The 20,068-nt window shown below is 49.4% G+C and overlaps 1 protein-coding gene across 3 annotated transcripts in view; it reads right to left on the reverse strand.

The window, feature by feature from the left end:
* LOC100122037 (CCR4-NOT transcription complex subunit 6-like) overlaps positions 1-20,068 on the reverse strand; it is a 287,898-nt gene that overhangs the window by 7,094 nt on the left and 260,736 nt on the right. For all 3 annotated transcript variants that reach the window (XM_031921708.2, XM_031921706.2, XM_031921707.2), the window contains 3 exons: positions 8,379-8,447; positions 1,645-1,957; positions 676-827 (listed from right to left, as the gene is read on the reverse strand). In XM_031921708.2, the coding sequence (XP_031777568.1) occupies positions 676-827; positions 1,645-1,957; positions 8,379-8,447 (534 nt within the window). The remainder of the gene's footprint in view (positions 1-675; positions 828-1,644; positions 1,958-8,378; positions 8,448-20,068) is intronic.

Here is a 20,068-nt window from a genome sequence, read left to right on the forward strand (position 1 = left end):
GTCCTTTTACGAGCTACGCAGCTCGAACCAAATGTTTGCCGGGCGGCAGTAAACTCTCGCGGGGTCCATTTTTTCGCGTTCCTTTATCATCCCTTTTTTTACTCGGACGCCTATATGGTACAGTCCGTCATCTCGGCATTGTTTCGCTGCGCGGGACTTTTATTTCGCTCGATCGAGCGCGAGTCGCGCTTATTACGCGCATCGATAGTCGGAGCTTTTTGATCGAGCATTATTTAATGAAATATTTTCCGGAGTCGAACGGATTTCCGCTAAACGCCGCGGTTTTGAGTGCCGAGCGGACGTTGCATTATCCGCGGCGAACAGCTGTAACACTTTGAGGATTAAATCTCGTTAAATCCAGCGCTGGATCGGATCGCTCGCGAGCGTTTCCGCAAACAGCTTCATTCGGCCCGGAACGCGTTTTCGAGTAATCCGATTAATAGTACATTACGATACGTGTGACTCAAATGGTCCTTTTTTACACGGCGCAGTTAGCACCCGAGCGTAGCGAGGGCGTTAAGCGCCGTCTAAAACTGAACCATTTAAGTCAAAAGTATCGTATAAATAAAATTATTCACTCATCGTTAAATCCGCGTCTGCGCGTTCGATGCGGCGGGGTATAATCACTGCTACTGCGAAGAAATGAAAAATAGATGGATATGGATAAAGGCTCACCATTATCCCAGGCGGCTTCCTTGGTCCTGAGAAGAGCGGCAAGACCAATGTTGTCCTTGGGCATAACTCGATTGAGCATGTGGTCCGAACCTTCAGCGTTGGCCATTGCGAGCTGATTGAATTCCACCAGGTGTTCCTTGATCAGTGTGAACCTAAGCGCAGCAGCGAAGCGAATTAGCTATCTCTCTTTTATCGAATCAGTCTTTACTCTCCCGCGGCTTTGCGAGCGATTCTATTTCTATCCCTCCACGAAAGCTTCGACGTTCTAATATTCGGATCGACGATTGGACCGTAGAACAGGTGACAAGGTCTACCGCCGCAATCTAAAACACTCCAATCCGCTAGATTGCGAAAGTGATGGAGCTCAGCTGCGGAGCGGAAATTGAACTGGCGCGCCGGGATTTGCCTCTATGGTGAATCGAAATCGACTCGAGAGACTATATGTATGTGATGTGGCCAATTTCGAAAAAAGCTCCCGATATAAACGAAACGCCGATTTGTCGATGCTGCTGCTCGCGGGGGCAAACAAAAGACGCGCGGCTCTTAACGATGTCGTTAGCAACGCGGAAATCGGCCGTAGCATCCCTCGACCGTTTATTGCCCGCTACCGAGCGCTGCGAGCACGCGTACGCGCGTTATGTATTCTTATAACGAGCAGAGCCTCGTTGCTTTGTTTTGCGCGCGCGCGATGACGCGCTGATTTTCTCGAATAAGAGCCGCTCTGGAGATGAACGATCCGGAAGGCTAATCAGAGCTGGACGTCGCGATCGCGAGAAGAAGTCGATGAAACGAGATTAACACATCTCAATCGTATATATGTAAGAGCGATCGTTGGGAGCCCCGAGTATACGAGGCAAAAAAAGCTTCCCGATCGGTACAGGGAACGAGTCTCGTTAACGAAGGGTCGCATACGGTATGAGATCTCTCTTTCTCTCTCTCTCTCTCTCTCTCTCGAGCGAATGCACTTACTTGGCAGTCCTGAAGAAAATGGCGCAGCCGTCGACGAACTTGCGATCGTTCTCGGCCATCGTTTTGGCCCTGGACTTGGGGGAGAAGATGCCGTCGTAGCCGTCCATCTTGAGCTCGGGCAGGAAGAAGTTGTAGAATTGGTCCGTTTCGACCTCCTGTAGGCTGATTATGTCGGCGGCGTAGTGCCTGATCTCGTCGAGGATACCCTTCTTCCGATACTCCCATTCAAGTGCCCAGCTTGGGCAATAGCCGTACATCTGCCGCGTCGCGTACTTGTCGCTCAGCACGTTGTAGCACATCACCGTGAATATGCCTGAAACGAACGTTTCTTCGTTAGTCAAAGAGGCTGGCTTATAGGAGACCTGCTGTTGGGAAAAAGAAAATATCCAGCCGGGAGCCTTTGGAAAAGGGCTAAAGAGGCGGATGGGAGAAGCCCAAGGCGCATATACGCGGATGCGTGTCATTCCCAAGCGCACCGTGAACCTCGGGGATAAGAGGATCAGCATAAAGTGAGCTGTCTTCTCGACGTCGCGCGATGTCTGCATAAATTCAGTTTGCAGCCGGCGGCGGCGGCTCTGTTTACGTATATACATACGTAATATACTCGAGCGCATTCACGCTCTTCCAGCGGCATTTACATGCAAGCATTCGCCGGGAATATCACAGCTCGAAGAACCTTTGATGTGTTTAATGCAGCTGTGTGTCTGCGCAGGTACGGCGGATGAAATGCTTGACGATTTCAATGCGACGAGCTTTGCGCGGGAAAACGAGCCTCGATAAGCCACGCCTTTGACGCAAAGTCCAGCCGCGATTTCGTGCGCGGCGGCGGCCAGCTTGCGCAATTCGCTAATTGGACTCTGAGAGAGAGAGAGAGAGAGAGAGAGCGCGTATATATAAACGTCGCCGTTTCAATGGGCCGTCGCGCAGGGGCGATTATTATTAGCCGGTGGAATCAATTGTTGGAACGGCCGACGCCGTTTCAATTATCGGGATTGCGAACATTTTCGCCGCGTTTAACCCGAATCTCGCGCGACGTACGACTCGCTTCTCGTCATAGTCGTAATAACAGCTCGGACATATAGACCAGGCGAGGCGGTCGCCAACTTTTCCGCCGGGCGCTGTAATTTACTCTCGCCTCATTTCCCGCCCCTGCGTGCGTATAACCGCATATAGCTCGCGCGCGGCCCTTTGGCGATCGCGCGCAAGATGCAGAGCGCGAGGCGTTAACCGGCGCTGGAAATATAAGCGCTGTATAACGCCTTTCCATAAACGCCGGTAACGAGCCATTTGCATAGACGACTTGCTGCGCCCCGGCGAGAACGACACTTTCGCGCGAGCGCCTTTTCTTCCAGATGGAACATTTTCTTCCCTCGTCCCCAATTTCCGATGGAGTCTCGCGCACGAGGCTGCAGTGCGTTCAACTTGCCGCCAAATGAACCTTTATAAGCGGGCAAACGAGAGCGAATTTTCGAATGAAGCGCGCCACTTTGACCTGCTTGCAGAATACGCGCGAATATAATGTCAACTCGAGCGGAAAATACACGTTTGCCGTGCGCTGGAAATGTAATCCGATTCGTGCCGCGGCGCGCGAAAATCAAAGCTCGACTGTCGACGCTTCGATCGCTTCGAAGAATAGCCAATGCAGTAGTGCTGGTTCAGACGTTTAACGAGACTCGGAGAGAGAGGCGTTGCTTTGACGGCGAAGTTTGTCGCTGCAGCTTTCTATCTGGCCTGGACTCGTCGCGTAATAAACACAGCTGGAAATAATGTTACTTTGTGTACTTCTTTCTGTAAACTGCGCCGTTTGAAGGAAAGCAGCGACTCCTGAATAAGTCATCTCTATCTCGCTCGCGCGAGACTTCAAAGAACTCGCTGTGCGTCTGTGGGAAGACGAGAGAGAGAGAGAGAGAGAGAGAGAGAGAGAGAGAGAGAGAGAGAGAGAGAGAGATTGCGCAAATTCAAGCTACGAACTCTTTAGCCTAATGGCTCTGCCTCGGAAATAATGAGCTATTAGTTACGAACGGGGACGAGCGGGGACGCGTTGCTAATGCCGATCCCTTCTTCTTCAAAGTTGCTCGAAACTCCGCAGTGTCGAACATTATTATCTCATAAATTATCTCGAGCAGAAGCATCGTGACGCAGGCTTGACCTCAGTGTGTCAAACGCGCGTATCCGCATAAGAGAGTCGTGTACAGTGCAACAGACACACGGAGGCGGGGGCGTGGCTGCGGCGCGCGGATTTTTACGGCTTTCATTAGCAGAAACATCTTATTAGGTGTGCGCGCGCAGGGTGCACCGTTAGGCCGCGCGCGGCTTAATGAGATTGCGGATCGAGACGAGGAGCTGCACGTGACGGACGATATAATTCGCGGCGGACGACTCCCCTGTGCGTCGACTATGGTACGCATATAACGACTGGGATGCGCGCGTCGGATACTGCGCGTATATACAGAGCGCAAAGGTATTTATTGCTCTCGTGGCCCGATTTAACCGAGTTTCAATTAAAACGCCCGCGTAACGTCGCTCGCTCGTAACTTTTTTGGCTGCAGCGCGTGTACAGTTAGCGGACGGCTATACAGGGACGCAAGTATTTTTAGCCAACAGGGGAATATGCTTTATAGGCTGCGTCGGTGTAACTCGGCTACTGAAAAAGGCGGATACGTACGAGTTAATTGAGTCCCGCACTCGCGCGTGAGGTTATATTGATCAGTCTCGTTAAGTTCTTGCGTTGTTGAGTGCATATTGAAGAATCACGCATTGACTATCCAAGACGAGTTTTCGCGGGAGATTCGAATTCCAGCTACAGTGCACTACTTGCAGAAGGCTATAGAAACTTCGAGTCTGGTTTCTGCCTGCCAACGACGGTTACATCGATTGTTCGCCGGTAAGCGCGTGCGGCTACAATGTGTGTTACGCGCCTACGGCTGATTTACGGCTCATTAGGCGTTTCGGACGCGCGCTCGCTAATGCTCGTTGCTGGCGCTCGTAAATTACAGACGCCGAATGTTTTTTGACGAGTATACAGGTCGTCTATTGAAAAGCATCGCGGCGCAAACTTTGCTTTGTATATCAACTCCCTAAGGCTCGCAGCTCGCTGACTCGAGTCTCGGGGCTTCCGAAGGCCCTTATCTGCCGCTCTCGCGCGGCGCAAAGTGCTGCACTACGCGTTATACTCCCGTGCGCGCGATGCAACCGGCCGCGAGGCGCGAACTCGCAGCAAAGATAAGCGCGATTTTATCCCTCGCGCGCGCGCGCGAGCGATGGACGCACTCGCTTAACTTCCTCTTTCGTTGACCGGCAACGCGGTATACGTCTCGCGCAGATGCTTCGAATCCATTTGCTTATCGCTAATGTGTAACGGCATCGGCCGCTGCAGCGCGGCTACCGGCACTCTCTCTCTCTCTCTCTCTCTCTCTCTCTCTCTCTCTCTCACTCGTTTGCTCTGCTGTGCGCTTGCGTATATATGTATGTATACGTGGATTATTGCCGCCCGGCGAGGGCCAGATCAGTCGGACGGAAGAGTCTTTGTCTTCCCGTTGAACTGGATAAGGGGTTGCAACGGCTACTGACCTCGTGGGATAGGCGAACCAGATTTACGTAATACGCGCGGGAGAATACAGTTACCCATTTTTACTTTTTTTTTTGTTACTTCTCGAACTATTTCGAATCGTCGGCCCCGCAGATTATAAGTCCACAGTGGTCGTATATTTGCATTCGCTTATTGCGGAATCGAATATCGTCTGCGGTATGTGCATTCACGCGAAGCCGAACCGGTATACGCGCACACGCGAAGATACCGCGAGCGCGTGTCATTCAATCAATCATGATCGCGTTTGCTCTATAGCCCTCTCTCTCTCTCTCTCTCTCTCTCTCTCTCTCTCTCTCTCTCTCTCTCGAACGATAAGTGAATCAAGATTTTTGTCTTTGCAGTAAATCCATTCAAAGGATGCGAATAAATTGACTGACAGGCGGCAGCCGGAAGAGGGTACAAACAATTAGATATAGGCCTTTCATTAAATATCGATGCGGGAAAGGCGAATAAAAGATCGGCGCGGATTTTTTCCGATTCGCTCGAAATAATTATGTATGAATGCACGGACAGACGGGGACGATCGAATTACTCCTTTTTTTTCATCCCGCGCGGGGCGACTCTCGCGTGACGCTCCGATAACCGCGCGAGCGGCCAGAGGCCATAAATAAAACATGCCCCAAGAGCTGCGAGCGCAAATTGAATAACTGATAAATGCATACAGAGAGGGAGAGAGAGAGAGAGAGAGAGAGAGACGCGGGGAATTCGTCGGGCAATCCATTGACGGATTTTCATTAGATTTATTATCCGCGCGGCGCGACGATAAAAATATTATAATTTCAGATTCGCGCGCTCGGCGTCATTTGCATTATCGAATGGGAAATCTCTCGTCGCCGACGTGCTAACCCCCTGCGATGGTGTACCTTCGAGCGCATTTGCATGCGCGCGAAGGACCGAGTTTTTATGTATACCTTCGTTTTAAACGATTTTCCAACTCGGTTCGCTCGTCGCGTGTTCCTTTTTCCTTTTAATTCCGACGGAGATAATGGAAAGGTAAAGTGAAATGACGTATAATAAACGCGAGCTGGATCGGAATAGAACGAGCGAGAACGGCTGAGTCCGAAAATACGAGCTCTCGGGCGAATTTAATTTTCCCGAGATTCGAAAAAAAGGCGGCTTCGGTAAATAAGCGACTTTGGATGATCCGATATCAAAATATCGTCTCTCCCCGCACGCTTTTATCGTTCCATAAATCCGAGACTGATCCAGTGCGCGGGGTTTGCAATTTTGCACCGTTGCAGCGGCGACTTCCAAAATTCAGCGTCTTTCGAGCTCGCAGTAGTAACAGTTGGCGCGATTCTTGTCTGAGTCGGCAATTTACGATTGGATTTCGAGTCGGGAATGTATTCAAGCTTTTAATTAACCGGCTTTGCCGCCGAGTATACTGTAACGAGATTAAAATGCAACGGAGCTATAGTCGCTGCGGTTTCGGAGGTCCAAGTGTCCTAAGGGATTTCGGAACTCGAGCGCTACTGTTTGCCGTCGATGATGCATGCCTGGTTAATTTCGCGGATTTTCAAGTCTAGGAAAATTTTCTTCTCTTTTTTTCTGGCTAAATGGACCGACTACGATTATACCAACGGGCTGAAAAAAATCAGCCAATTTCCGATCGAATCAAGCAATCTCAATGAGCAGAGAGCAGTCGGATGTATCTCGGAACAGCTCATACCCCGATCGCATTCAGCTCTCGGTTATAATACACCCACACACGTCCCGGCCAACGGATAGGATTAGCGATTCATCGCACAGAGAGTCGTGTACACGCGGACTACAAACGCGCGTATAGATACGATGCGACCCCGTGACGAATGATACTCCCCCTCCCTTGTATCCCTGGCAACAAAATTCAGCAGCGATATCAACGACGTCCAGATACACAGCAGAGAGCAGAGGTAAAGCTGCGCGGCAGAGGATGATTAATTTCTGACCATTACACGGTCTCCGGATGTACATCATAATTCGCGCTACACCACACGCGCGCACTCCGAGAGCTCTAATCGGGCCGTTTCATCTGCGCGACGCATTAATTAATTCGTTGCGCCGCTGCTGCATTATCGGCCGGCGAAGAAATTTTTTTCGGGGCCAGATTACACGACTCGCTCTTGTTGCGGTTAATCCATTCGGAGCGGCTTACGCGTGTGTCAGCCGCGCCGGCGAGTTAATCCGCCGGGAAAAATTGAAAAGGCTCGCGCGCTAACGTTTCATTCTAATAAAATCAAAATTGATCCTTTTTCTCCTTTCTCCTCCCCTCGAAAAACAAAGAATTGAAGAGAGCGACGAGCCAACCCTCGCAAAGCAGCCTTATCCCGTGCACATAAAGTGCTTCGCAAGGATATCTCTCCCTCCCTCCCTCTCTCTCTCTCTCTCTCTCTCTCTCTCTCTCTCTCTGTCTCTCTCTCCCTCTCTCTCTCTGGCTCTGATCTCCATAATTTATGCAGAACCGCCCGGCGACCGCTAAACGTTCGCGTAAAAGTCCGCGTGTATCATCGCGCGCGAAAATATTCTCTCTCCCCGCGCGCTAGCTCTTTTTTCCTCCCTTTTTAGCGCCGGCCGACAGATTTATCGCGCTCGGACACTGTCGCGGTTAATGCAGCTCCTCTCTCTCTCTCTCTCTCTCTCTCTCTCTCTCTCTCTCTCTCTCCCGCGAACTGCAGAAGAATGCGCGCGTATTTCTCCTCGGCGCGTGTACCAGCACTTCTGCGGTCGGCGCATCAGGTGATATTTTAGGGGATTTTCAGGCGGACGGGAAATTTATGATTTTTGATAGCGGACTTTGTTTTTGCCCCATGCTTATTTCAATAAGAGAAAAGTTTGGAAGAGTCTAATTCAAAGGAGGTGAAATAAAAATCCGAAGCTAAGCTAACGACAGAATCGATCAACAAGTGCCAGCCGAAAAAAAAAAACATGTAAAGGAGATTCAGAGAGCGTAGCGGAGTGAATGATGAAGTTCAAAGTTGGCGCGGGACCAGCCGGAGAGCGCGTGTAACGAATCGCAGTCAAAGCCGCCGCAACTTGAACGGCTTTCGGTCTCCCTCTCTCTCTTTTTCTTTTTTGAACTCGCCGCGCGAGAAAGTTTTTGGCCCTCGGAAACTTTGCTCTGGATAAGAGTTTGTCTTTTGCACGCGTGTGCGTGTTATGTACTCACATGTTGGTCTTGATCTGTTCGGCCTGGTCAGCGGTATCCATGGTCTTTGTGGTGGGTGGTTCGCCGTTACTGGAATAGAAAACAGGTTTCAATTAGATTTCCATTTTTAACATTACAAGAAAATAAATTCATCTTTCATATAATCGATCGAAATAATTCGTCTTCCCCGCAGGATCTTCCGGCAGCCGATATAAAGCAGTGTAGAGCCATCGCATTCCAGCGTTTTCTCGGCTACCGCCGACTCCTACCGTATAGCCATACCTGCCCCTGTGCACACTGCGACATGCATCGCGCATTAGCCGCTGCGCGAGTTTGCTCGTCGGAAAACAATGCGCCGCATTCCGCTCTAGCTAATTGTATCGGCACCGGCTGTCGTATAAGCGCTGCTGGACGCTGCTACCGCGAAACGGCGAGGAAGCGGACGTTTCGGCCGATTTTGATACTCCCGAGCTGTCGCGGTGTACACTTGGATTATATAATTCAGGCGAAAATTCGCGTTACATTCGCGAGCAGCATTTTTAAAAGCTAAACAAACAAAGAGCCGGGACATTCCGAGGCTATAAGCGCAAGAAGCCAAGCCACGGATCGGATTTTTCACCCTGATGTGTCCGCTTATAAAAATCCCGACTCTCGCTTTATTCCAGCTCCTCTTCTACCTCTCTCGCCCGAGTTTTAAATGCCGCGTCAGGCCAAGCGTGCGAGCTTTATGAAAATGAAGTTTTATACCGGTACGCTCTGGCTTTTTCTCTTACTCTCCACCTTGCTTTTGTGTCCGTCTGGCTGATTTATTTTTTCGGGATTTTTTCGCCATGGGTTTAGAGTCTAGCGTTCATACGAATGGTTATGATGATACGGATATGCGGGAAAGAAGGTCGAGAGCGAGATGTTTAAACTACTGCCCCAGAATACGCGATACGCCCTTGGCTTTTTAATAGAATGCAAACGCGTTTGCGACTATCTCGAGGCAGGGAAAAAAATTCAATTTGTAAAAAGCTTTCCCTTACATTTCACTTCTTCGAAAAGGTCGATCAATTTTTACGCTCCAGGCAACACAGGCCGAGAAATACGAGAAAGTATTGCAAAGAAAGGAAAGCCGGAAAGCAGCTAGAAAGAGAGATCTCTCGATGAACTTAATCGAAAAACTTTTTCGATCGCTCGTCCGTCCCTCTTGCGACGGCGGCGGCAACATTAGCGGAAATAAGAGCCGATCGTATACACATAAACAGCTGATCCGCGCGCCGATCTCGCTTCGAGCTTTCGATCGAGCGATTATCGTCCCATAGAGCGATTTTTGCGTGCGCGTGTTATACACGAGGAAATATTTCAGTTTTTCCCGAGGGCAAACCGAATTTATTCCTGCGCCGCGGCACCATGTGCATATAGACAAGCTCCTTTCGCTCTCGACTTTTCGTCGAGTCGGTAGTTAAATCGGAAAAGTTGAGGTGCGCGTCGAGAGAGTGGGAAGCGCAGCTCGCGGAATAGATCGAAGGCTGCAGCAAGCGGGCGAAGACGAGAATGCATATACCTGTTCGGGGAAGGAAAATCGAATGACGTCGGCGCGCAAATAATAAAATACAAAGTTAATGGAAAAGAGGTTCGAGCGCCCTGCACACGGTAGAAAAAATTTCTTCGCGGTGCCAGAGCTCACGGATGGTTACAATAGCGTGTAATGAAGGTGCTGCGGATTGTATCACGCCACTGCTGCGGATAGTTTTGTAAATGAATAATAAAGAGCTGCGGACGGGTATAATGGCAAAGGTCGAGACGCCGCGGTTTGCGGAATTTTAAATTCCGCCCCGTTGTTCTGCGCGCCGCTGCGAGTTGGCAGCTTTTTTCCTGACCCCGTCGGAGTAGTGGCTTTGTTGCGTATAGTGAATTTTTTGAATAACTTTCGCAGCGGCGCACTTTGTGTACGGGACTGTTTGATGAAATGTTTTTTAATAAAAGCGTATTCGTCATACGAGAAACTTTCGAAAAGTTCAACGAGCACGTATTCCCTCAATCTTTTCGCGAATGCATTATATCGTGCAGAGAGAAGGGACCAAGAAGGAGTCCGCGGTCCTCCATAATTCTGGAGAGTCGCGCAACTTTACGGTCGGTCGGCCGAGCCAAGAAGGGTCCGATATATTTCCGCGGCTGCAGGTCCGGCTTTTGTTTCCCGCTCCTAATGCGATTGCGCGGCACTTTAAAGAATGAAACTGCGAGATAACGTCCGTCTCGTTTTGTTCGCCGGCTAACATAAGGTTGCCGACTTCCGAGACCAAAGTGATTATTATATTAGAAAATATAGCGTCCTTTGCTTCGCTCAAGGCGTCAAGGCGTTGTGGCATATTCGCACAAGAACATCTCGAAGCGATCTCTCTCTCTCTCTCTAAAAAATAACGTGTCGCAAAAAAGTAATTTCTTTGACGGCGCAAGTTAAATCAGCGGCTTTCGAAGTTAACCGACGAGCCAGCCCCTATAAAGGAGGGTGAAAAAAAGTTTACGAGAGCAGCAGAAGACGCGACATCGGTATGCGGCCGTTCTCGCCACCAACTTGTGATGCCCGGATTCTTCTCCTCTCCTTTCCTGAAATATGACGCCGAATGGCGTTCGTGCGCGCGTTTCTCATGCCGATGAGTAACGATGTATCTATACCTGGCGGCCCTCTCTCTCTCTCTCTCTCTCTCTCCGCTTGCCTCGCAAGACCGGAAAACAATCTTTTTCCCGGGAGCAGAGGCACTTTGTATTTATGGACAAAGTTCGAGCTTTCTTCGCCGAGACGAGTTTTCCCGCGCGGGATACGGCTTTACACGTTAATTCGGACGAGGCTACTTGCATACGATTTTAGAGCACGTCGATATTCTCGAATGAACAAAACGGAAGCTGAGAATCCTACACCCGCGCGCGACCCAAAACAAATAGCTCGCCCTTGTCACGCGTAACTTCTAACTCTCGTCCCACGCGTAAACAGAAACGATCCCTCACCCTATACACAGAACCATGCAGCAAACTCGAGCGAAAACGGATCCATCACGCGAGCTCCGCGCCGGTCATCGCAATCAAGCAACGTCGCTCTCGCTGCCCACAATCCCTATACACTCTCCGGGACTTCTAACAAGGCAAGAGTCTTAACGCGACTGCGGATCATTATTCCCACGAGCCGCGGTTAAACTATTGATTGATGATCGCTCTCCTGGGCAATTAGCATAAGCTGCCTCGTGAGTACACTCGCCCACGCCATTGCCGTCGAAATTATTTACTCTCCGCGCCAACGTGCGCGAGAAGTATTTAAATACAAAGAGGCGAGTTAGTCGCGGTAGCTCGTAAAAATCCTTCGGAATCGCAGGAACGACAAGGATGTACGAGGCGAGAGAACGCGCACGCATTGCTGTGGGGAGGATTTTCTTTCCTTTTTTTTTTTATTTCTCGCGTGATACCAAGATCGTGCGAGGTTCGTTTCGCTTTGTCGCGGGGAAGGATACATTGCCTTTTGAAAAAGCCATGAATACTGATTGCGAGCGACGTAAATTACAACTCGAAATAGAGCGGGGAAAAAAACGCGAGGTGTTACATCTTCATTTCAACTTTTTAACACAACGACGATGCCGCAAAGATAATTAAAGAAGTCGCTCGCGGCCGGCAACAATTTCCAGTTGGTAAAGTAAATATTTCTTTCGAATCCGATTTAAAAATTAAATTGAAACGCCAGCGAGCGGTCCGAGCAAAAAGTAAATGGGACGCAGATTTTATTTAAGAACCGGCGAGCCGGCGCAGTTATATTCGCGGCGTGTATAAAAATGCCGGGGCTTAAAAAAGTTTTGACGAGGAGAACTCCCGGGAGTTTTCCCTCAGACTCGCGCAAGCGCCCGAGAGAGAGAGAGAGAGAGAGAGAGAGAGAGAGTTGCAGTTTGCTCCATGCAAATTGAACTTTTGTATTCATCGCCAGGTTGCTGTTCTGCGCTCTCGCCTTGTACTTTTAAAATTCTCATCGGCCAAGTTTTTTTTTCGGAGGGCGGCCTCTGTGAATCAGCTGATTAGGAGAGCTGGTGCGAGAGTTTGGACTATGTATTATCACAATTTTTACACTTTTTGGACTATAAAGCTCTGCTAGTTTCCTATCAACAAGGCAACAAATCCTCCCTCCTGCAACAAACTTTCGCGCTAAAAGTATAAGATTATTCAAAAGTCTCTCTCTTTCTCTCCCTCGCGGGAGCTTTTAAATATGCATCAAATGCCGCGCAAACACGAAAGAGGCCATGAAGAAAAAGGCGCTTTTGTGTATACCACGGTGCTCGACGGACGTCCGTGTACCGGGAGAAGCCGACGAGAATCACCGGCGACGGGATTTCATTTCTGCTTTTTCCTTCCGTTCGTGCGGTTTTCGGTCGCTTTTTCCCCGAACCACCACATGGCGAGAGCTTGAGCTTTTTCCTTCCACCCCCCCGTTGCTGCTTTTCGCATTAATTACATCCGATTGGATATTTTTTGTTTTTATTGCTTATTTACTGTCTGCACTTACTGATGTGAGAAAATGTAAAGCTGGTCAATAGTTCAACTCATCCGTTTCAATCACTCGACCGCGGACAGTCTAGAAACACAGCGATATCTGCAATAACGCGCCTATTCACGAGGCGTTGAAAAACTTGGTAGTAAAAGCGCTTTAAAAGCGAGACGAGCCGAGAGAGCCGCTGTAAGAGAAACGCAAACTCGATCGGAAGCCCAAGTTTCGAAGCGTTCAACTTTTCCGCCAAGTGGAACGGGGGAATAAAGGAAACTCGAGAGAGAAATTCGAGCTTCTTCTGCGGTCCAAGAGCTATTCTCGTGTACAGAAATAACCCTCGTAATAATATCGATCGCCCTCTACTTCTCGCGGAGCGAACAAAAGCAGCCAGGCATCGAACGCGATTTTTCAAGGAGTTGAGAGAGATAGAGAAAAAACGCTATCCGGCGAGCTCTCTCTTGCGCGTTAGCGAATTATTAATTATCGGCGATAAATTTCGCTCGAGGAAACGACGAGAGGGACTCGTTAAAAATTACGGAACTCTTTGCCGTCGTCGCGCGCGATTTAAAAAATCACAGGGGACTGCGACAGCATATAGCCCGCGGAGCCGCTTATATTAAATCGCATATTTCAAGCGAGCTACGTTTCTCGCGCCGGTATTAAGTGCGCCGCTACGTTCTTTCGACTAATTACCGTGTGTGCTATATAGGCTTTGCCGGCGCGAAAACGATTTTAATTAGACACTGCGTGAAACAAATAGTTCTCCAGTATTATGTTCGCAAAACTTTTCACACGACGTCTCGAGTTTTCGAAAAGAAAGTTCGCGGCTGCTCGTGAATTTGTGCGAACGACGCGTGAGGTACACATTCTGCGCGCTATTTCGCCGATTACGAGAGGGGAATTGCGGATCGATTGCCAGCGAGTACAGCTGCGGCGCGGCTTTCGAAGAAAGAGAGAGTTGTAAAAATTTTAACTCGCTGTTAAAGTTAAGACTCGGTAATATTCTGGAAACTTTTTTTACTGCTGCTCCTCGGAAGTGTGTAAAGTTTTTATACCGCGGAATTATTTCCAACTTTCCGCGGTGTATTAGGTACTCTAATTAATTAGTACTAATGCGAGCTGGTGTGCAGCTCGTTCGATTTTAAACTCGTCGTCTGTACCAGCATGAATTTGGAGAATTACATTTTTTTTAATAATATAATTAATGCCATTTTTCAGAGGCCCCTCCACTAGAATTAAAAATATCCCATATGAATGAAAGCGGCTTTACCGAGGGCTTTCTTTCTGCCACCGAAATGAGTAGCGCAATATACCACAACGGACACACACACACGCATACGTCTTGCTTGCACACATACACGCCCTAATGCTACTCGCGCTTTTCATTTTTATTATTTAATAAGGGCCGAGCTTTAAATAACCAGCCGACGCATTACGGAATTACAAGTCCGTGGTCGCTGCGCATTAACGCCGGCTAAGTACCCAACCGAGGCTTCTTCTCTCGTTCTCTCTCTCTGCAGCGGCGAGCATAATTTTTTTCTTCTTTTTCCTCCTTCTGCACGCGGCTGCTTTTAATATCTCTTAAGCCGAGCGCGAGCCGTATTTTCGGAGCTACAGTGTTTGCGTTTTAGATTTTAGGGCGTTGCGGGATATGCACTTTTCCTGCTTTAGCGCTCGGTTTATGAATTAGTTCCTGAACTTATTTTCTTTTGCGTTTGCGCGCGATCGACTCGTAAAGATTTACTCGTCGAGATCGAGTTTCGTTTACGAGGCTTCGGATACAGGAATTTCACGCTTAATTACAGCGGAAAAGTTGAAAAGGGGAGTAATCAAGATCAAAAAGCCGAGCTTTTTCCATCAGTAGAAACAAATATTTGCTCACAATTAAATCTCTACCCGGAAAAATATAAAAATCCAAGATCTTTCAACGGAGCTCTACGCAGCGTTTGATTCAATGAAACAAGCAGCAAGCCGCAGCGGCGGAAATTCTAACGCTAATTTCAATTTCCGGAAAAATGTTCTCTCTCTCTCCGCGCGCCGCGTGCTTTCAGCCTTTTGTCCGCTGCGCACGCGAAACACACGGGCGTCAGACTATTGTTTATCGGTTTAGCCGCAGCGCGCAAGCAAACTGTCAGTTTCAGAAACATCGTGCGCGAGCGCGGTTCCTCCTCGTTATTTTTTCCTCCGAGAAAATGGCTTTTGCGTATCCGCGTCACGCGCACGCGACGACGACTACGTGAATTGCCAAAGAGCAGTGTGTGTGTGTGTGTGTGTGTGTGTGTATAATACCGTGTCGCCGACGTGTTTTTCGAGGAGGAACTATTTCCATTTCTACGGCAAGTATATATGATTCCAAAGTAGTTTCATCATCGGAATCACAACAACCGCCTACTACATCATACGAACAGTACGGCCTTTTATCCGTCAAAAAGCCGCAGTGTGTACGTATGTCCGCGAGCGATAAAAAGGAAAACTGGCCGCCGACCCAACCCAGCTCGTAAAACGCGGAACTCGCCGCAACAATTCACCTGCTCAGCTGCCATCAGCGACGCAGACGGTGTGGCAGTTAGCGCCGCGGTTAATTCGTGAACGATCCGTTAAATAGGCATTTTTTTCACCTCCACTCACTCGCTCGCAAGCAGAGGAACGCGGAACCCCTACGTTCAGCGAGAGCAAAAAGGAGAGCTACTGCTGCTCTATAGCTGCGCCGCGGATTATTACCAGCACAGCGGCAGCTCTCGCGTCGGGTCAGGGGAATAAATACGCTCCGCCTTTTTGCCGGGAATGCTGAGTGTGCGGATTTATACACCGACCCAGGCCGCTCTCTCTCTCTCTCTCTCTCTCTCTCTCTCTCTCTCTCTCTCTCTCTCTTGAGTACAGAGCTAATGTATGGATTCGGCTCTGGGTTGGGCTTTTGTATTTTTAGCTGCTCCACGCGTCTGGTATGAGGGTTAACGGCGTGCTCTCTCACTCTATACGCGTGTGTGTTTTTTGCGATGAACGAAAACGTTGATTCCCACAACTCCCGAGGCTCTTCATTCGCTCCTTTATCTGATTACGCTGCGTCAATGAAATCTCAAGCATCTTCACGAGCCATTGTCGGCGCGAGTGAGATAGAAACGAATGCGCGACCGCGAGATCGGCCGATCATTGCTCGCCTCGATGTCAGTAAACGCCTTTACGTTATTCCGGGAGACAGGAAAATTCAAACTGCTTGTAACCGTATTGCAAGTTGACACAGCGATTTCCAGCTGCGGCCAGAGATGGAATAACGCGTAATCACGCGGTTTCGAATCGACCAAAGAAACAAAGTATCTCCCTCGCCGATAAGGAAAAAAAAGTAACGATCGATTTAATAACCCGCAATCCAGACGCGCGTCAGCTATGCCGACCGCAATTCGTGGAATTTTTCAAACGAGGATACATCTCTCTCGCAGCGAGCAGGAAAAAAAATACGCTTTCGCAGAGACTCTCGACGGCAAATAGCGAGAGCGGAATGAAAATTTTAAAGGACCCTCATTAAATCGAGATCGAGGTAAAAGCGCGCGCGCTCGTAGCTACTTGCCGCGCATAAATAAATAAGCCGCAGTTTCCACCGAGTCGCGCAATATATGCGTCTTTGATGTCGCGCGTCTTTGAGAATTTTTCCGCGAGAGGACGAGGGGGGTTCCGCTGCCTCTTAACAGTTTTATACATTTCAATTCGTTTGCTCGCTCGAGCGCATAGGCGGATCGCGGATCGGGGTAATTAGCCCGGCTGAGCTTTCCTCGACGTTTAAAGTTTGCCCTGTTTTATCGTTAAAACTGTTTTTGCGCGCCCGCGCAGCAGATGGAAATGGAAGAAACGTGCGCTGAGCGATTGAGCTACGCGCGCTTGTGTGTATAATTTTCCGATTCATATTCCGTTCGCAATGAATCATGGGATGATGAAATGGCTCGCGTTACATCCATCATGGACACGATGTGCATGTTAATTACGGCTAATTGGATGGCAGAAATTAATTTTCTCGTTCGGTACTACAATATACTATTCGATGTTTATGTTGCTCGTCATTTCGTTTATTGCAGAAGCTTTTTGTCGGAATTAATTCGACGTTTTGGGACGCTTAAGTAGACGGATTGGTATATACATTGACGAAAGTCGGCAATATCGTCGGTGCCCATGATCTGACGGCTCAAAGTAGACGCTCCATTATCCGGATGTCAGAATTTTTCTCTTTTCTTTCCCATCCGCCGTTATACGTTTAAATTGAAGTGAACTGCCTCCTCGTTTGCTTTGCGCTGACAAACATTAATATCGAAGAATTCCAATCGCTCGATCCACACATATTAATCAGAAAATCGCATTACTCCGGTATGACGCAACTACGGGGAGGAATTTTTAATACATTCCGACAGGAGCGAGCAACGTCGCGCGATCGAGTCAGTGAACTCGTATAACATTACGCCCGCAATACGGAGGCGACGACAGCGGTGTGTATCGGAGCGTGTCATTAAGAGCCTTGAAAATTCGCGTCGATTCACGGCGCAACGACTACCAGACTATGTTGACATTCCCTCTCTCTCTCTCTCTCTCTCTCTCTCTCTCTCCGGCGTACGATCGATATTCGCTCTTTTTTCTCCTGCGCCGCTCGACGAATTGACATTTCAAAGGATACACTTTATTTCTCTCTTTCTGTCTGCGGCTGCTTGCTGCTTTTTTTCTGCTCGTTCGCCTCCTTTGACGACTCGTCGTTTGTGTCTTTTGTGCGGGGAGTGATAGTACTTTCGATGCATATTTTTTCCCGCATATTTACTCTAGCTTCTTCAACCACGCACTCTACATGCGTCCGAGTCACTCGAAGGAAAAGAAGAGTACTCACGGAGGTCAGAAGCCTCTCCGAAAAACCTGCTGGCCGGCGAAGTACGGTAAACCGGCGGAAAAATCGTGCAAAAAGGCAGCGCACGCATATCCGAGAGAGAGAGAGAGAGAGAGAGAGAGAGAGAGCCGGCGCTGTGAAAAGAACGCGAGAGAGGGAAGCCTCGTCGAGTATACAACATACGTCGTCGCGAGGCAGCAGACGGCTAGCCGCCGGCGGCAATCGCGGCGGCGCTCCGACCATTACCGATATGCAAATACGGCCGCCGCCACCGCCGCGATAAAGAGAAGGATGTGGCCGAATGCGAATTCTGTGTTCCCCGAGAGCAGCGCCGCGGGCGCATTGTGCGTTTTATGTACTTTGCGTACGTTGCCTCGCTTCTCCTCCTCTTCTTTCTACTTGCCTCCTTTTGTCTCTTCGCGTTTCGAGCGAGCGCATACACGCGGTTCGCCGCTTTATATTTTACGAGAGTCGCGTAACGAGGCTGAATCTCCGATTTCGGGGTTGTGCGGGACGCGTAATTTTCGGAGAGGAAAACGAGGAGAAGCGCCGTCCCGTTAAGTAACGCTTCCCACACCCTACTCCCCGCGGAATTTCCTTCCGATAAAAGAAGATTAATTTTTCAATGACTGTAGCATCGGCCGAGGAACAGGTTCGCGCGGCGCGCAGACTGCGCGGCTCGGATATTCTACTCCCGGTCGATATATATCTGATCGAGAGGCGCGCCGAGAGAGCGAGCGAGCGATGCGATCGAGACGCGGCCGACAACGGGCAGCTCAATCAGCCGACGCTATGGGAACGGGCAGGGCGCGGTTCCTTATGTCTGCTCTATTCGTGAAATTCCGCTTGGATTGTTTTTCGTGAATCGTTATGTCGGAGATCATGATGCGTTCGATATCGATGATGATAAAGGAAGAGGCATTAACAGCGAATATAACAGATCGATATCTTCCGGCGTACGGAGGAGGCCTGCAACGTGGCGGGAAAGGCAACTGAATTAATCCCGCGCGGTCCCTGAAATATACGCGACGAATAATCCGCCGGGGCTATGAATTATTCGCGCGAGAGTTCGCACGTGAAGTGAAACGTCCGGCGCCAGCGCCGAGCGAATTTCCGCAAGAGAGCTGCAAACTGCCTGGAATTGATTCGATGATTTCCTTCGGTCCGCTGGGGTATTCTTCGATATTTCCCGGCCGGGATATATATGTGCCGCAGTCGCGCGCGGATTGGAAAGTATATATTGCGTTCGGGAACGAGATGCGTTTGTACCTACTGTAATAATTGGCTCGCGGTGAATTTATCTCCAACAAACAATAAGCCGTTCCCGATATGTACGGCACAGTTAACATCGCGCAATCTCGTCCGAAAATCTTAATAAATCACGCTTTGTGCAGAGCCATCGAAGCAACTTTAACTGCTTTTATATCGAGAAAAAGATTCCGCGTGATTTAGGACTCAAGCTCCTCTGAATAAATCGGAACAGGGCTTAATTAAGCCGCGGCGCCCGGTCGCAATAAAATAAATAATAACGTAAGGCCGAAACCCATGCAACAACACACGCACACATCGACGCGATGAATTATTGCGCGAGCAAGCAAGTCCCGTAAATCAGAACGACTAAGACGACAGTACGCGTGGGTGTGTTGAGCACGTGGCGATCCGAAATTAAGCGGCATTAAGCGCCGCAGCATGTGTATAATTCCTCACTTTCGCTACAGCGGAGGACGTGTAATCCGGACGCTCGACGATTCCGAGGCCGCGCGTGTGTGCGCGGAGAAATGACTTTTCGGTTTTACGAGCGCATTAGCCGCTCTGCGCGACGCGTGCAGCATTGTGGCGTATATGCGCTCGGAACGACTACTCTCGAAAGGGGGTTATTAAGGCCCATTGACGGAGATATTTATGGAGAGTATCGCGGGTTCATTTGTTAACAGCGCGAACCGAGCACACTATACGAGCTGTTATATTGAAAAAGTTATTCAATGCTGCGTAGATCGAGGTCGTGCGTAGCCAGACATCAGAAATATACCGTTAGCGCCGCAGCAGCAGCAGCAACAAGTCGAACGCACAAAAGCTCGCGTTGAGGTCCTACGCGACGTACAGGCATCGCCGAATTCCAGCGTCGATTTTTCCCTCCGTCCGGTTTTGCATGTACACTGCAAACTGCGAGCTCGCGTGGAAAATGCTAATGCGCCGATGGGGGGTCCGGCGCGCCGCGAGTTTTCGCGCATTTCATTAGGCTGTAGCGACGACGAGGCTCGTGTAGTTCAACAGTCTCTTTTGTCTCCTTTTGCCACGGCTTTGTCGAGTAGACAGCGAGAGAGATAAGTAACGGGCTGCCGCGCTCGC

The sequence above is a fragment of the Nasonia vitripennis genome, chromosome 1, assembly GCF_009193385.2.
Source record: "Nasonia vitripennis strain AsymCx chromosome 1, Nvit_psr_1.1, whole genome shotgun sequence".
Lineage (NCBI taxonomy): Eukaryota > Metazoa > Arthropoda > Insecta > Hymenoptera > Pteromalidae > Nasonia > Nasonia vitripennis.